This window comes from Etheostoma cragini, unplaced genomic scaffold (assembly GCF_013103735.1).
Source record: "Etheostoma cragini isolate CJK2018 unplaced genomic scaffold, CSU_Ecrag_1.0 ScbMSFa_3516, whole genome shotgun sequence".
Lineage (NCBI taxonomy): Eukaryota > Metazoa > Chordata > Actinopteri > Perciformes > Percidae > Etheostoma > Etheostoma cragini.
In genome coordinates this window covers 1-1,428 of record NW_023267793.1, presented here as the reverse complement: position 1 = coordinate 1,428, position 1,428 = coordinate 1, and the positions used below count along the sequence as shown (strand labels likewise).

General features: G+C 49.3%; 1 protein-coding gene across 1 annotated transcript; it reads left to right on the top strand.

Annotated features, from left to right (window-relative positions):
• Positions 1-76: 76 nt before the first annotated feature.
• On the top strand, positions 77-1,413 carry LOC117940858 (cyclin-dependent kinase 16-like; the record flags this gene model as incomplete). The annotated part of the gene is made up of 3 exons (XM_034865983.1): positions 77-218; positions 1,076-1,173; positions 1,254-1,413. Coding segments are annotated over exons 1-3 (263 nt in total), but the record flags the coding sequence as incomplete, so codon positions are not given.
• Positions 1,414-1,428: the final 15 nt, after the last annotated feature.

Here is a 1,428-nt window from a genome sequence, read left to right as displayed (position 1 = left end):
GTGTGCGTGTGCGTGTGTGTGCGTGTCTGTGTGTGTGTGTCTGCGTGTGTGTCTGTGTGTGTGTGTGTGTGTGTGTGTCTGTGTGTGTGTGTTTCAGGTTTGGCTCGAGCGAAGTCCATCCCCACTAAGACGTACTCTAATGAGGTGGTGACGCTGTGGTACCGCCCGCCAGACATCCTGCTGGGCAGCACGGACTACTCCACTCACATCGACATGTGGTCAGTACTGCGGTCCTGTTGTAGTAAACTGTAGTACTGTAGTACTGTAGTACTGTAGTACTACTACGTCAGGTTGACTCTGTGACCAGCTGAGAAAACCTTTGTCTGTGTTAGATATGAACTGAATCTTACGGGGCTTTTACATTTTGCCTCATTTAGTTTATTTGAATTATACGAGAGTTATATATTTTTTTTAATATGTAACTTAAAGTCCTTTGAACAAAAACACAATCAGTGTTGTAGAGCGTCCTCTGGTGGACAGACTTTGTCTCACTCAGTCTCTCCCTGTCTGTCTGTCTCTTTGTCTATCCCTGTCTGTCCCTGCCTGTCTGACTCTTCCTGTCTGTCTGTATGTCTCTTCCTGTCTGTCTCTCCCTGCCTGTCTGTCTTCCTGTCTGTCTCTTTGTCTATCCCTGTCTGTCCCTGCCTGTCTGTCTCTCCCTGTCTGTCTGTATGTCTCTTCCTGTTTGTCTGTCTTTTTGTCTATCCCTGTCTGTCCCTGTCTGTCCCTGCCTGTCTGTCTCTCCCTGTCTGTCTGCATGTCTCTTCCTATCTGTCTCTCCCTGCCTGTCTGTCTTCCTGTCTGTCTCTTTGTCTATCCCTGTCTATCCCTGCCTGTCTGTCTCTCCCTGTCTATCCCTGCCTGTCTGTCTCTCCCTGTCTGTCTGTATGTCTCTCCCTGTCTGTCTGTCTCTTTGTCTCTCCCTGTCTGTCCCTTCCTATCTGTCTCTCCCTGCCTGTCTGTCTCTTTGTCTATCCCTGTCTGTCCCTGCCTGTCTGACTCTCCCTGTCTGTCTGCATGTCTCTTCCTGTCTGTCTTCCTGTCTGTCTCTTTGTCCATCCCTGTCTGTCTCTAGGGGTGTTGGGTGTATCTTCTATGAGATGGCGACAGGTCGACCGTTGTTTCCTGGTTCCACGGTGGAGGAGGAGCTTCACTTCATCTTTAAACTGCTGGGTGAGAACCAATCAGCTTCTGTTATTTTTCACTATTAAGAACTGTGTACTTGAAGTACTTTGTGTGTATTTGTGGTGCAGGGACCCCCACGGAGCTGAGCTGGCCGGGCGTCAGCTCCAACGACGAGTTTGTAGCGTACAACTATCCTCAGTACAGAGCCGAGAGACTGAGTAACCACACTCCCAGGTACACAACCGTACTACACACAGTACACAACTACACTACACACAGTACACAACCGTACCACTCCCAGGT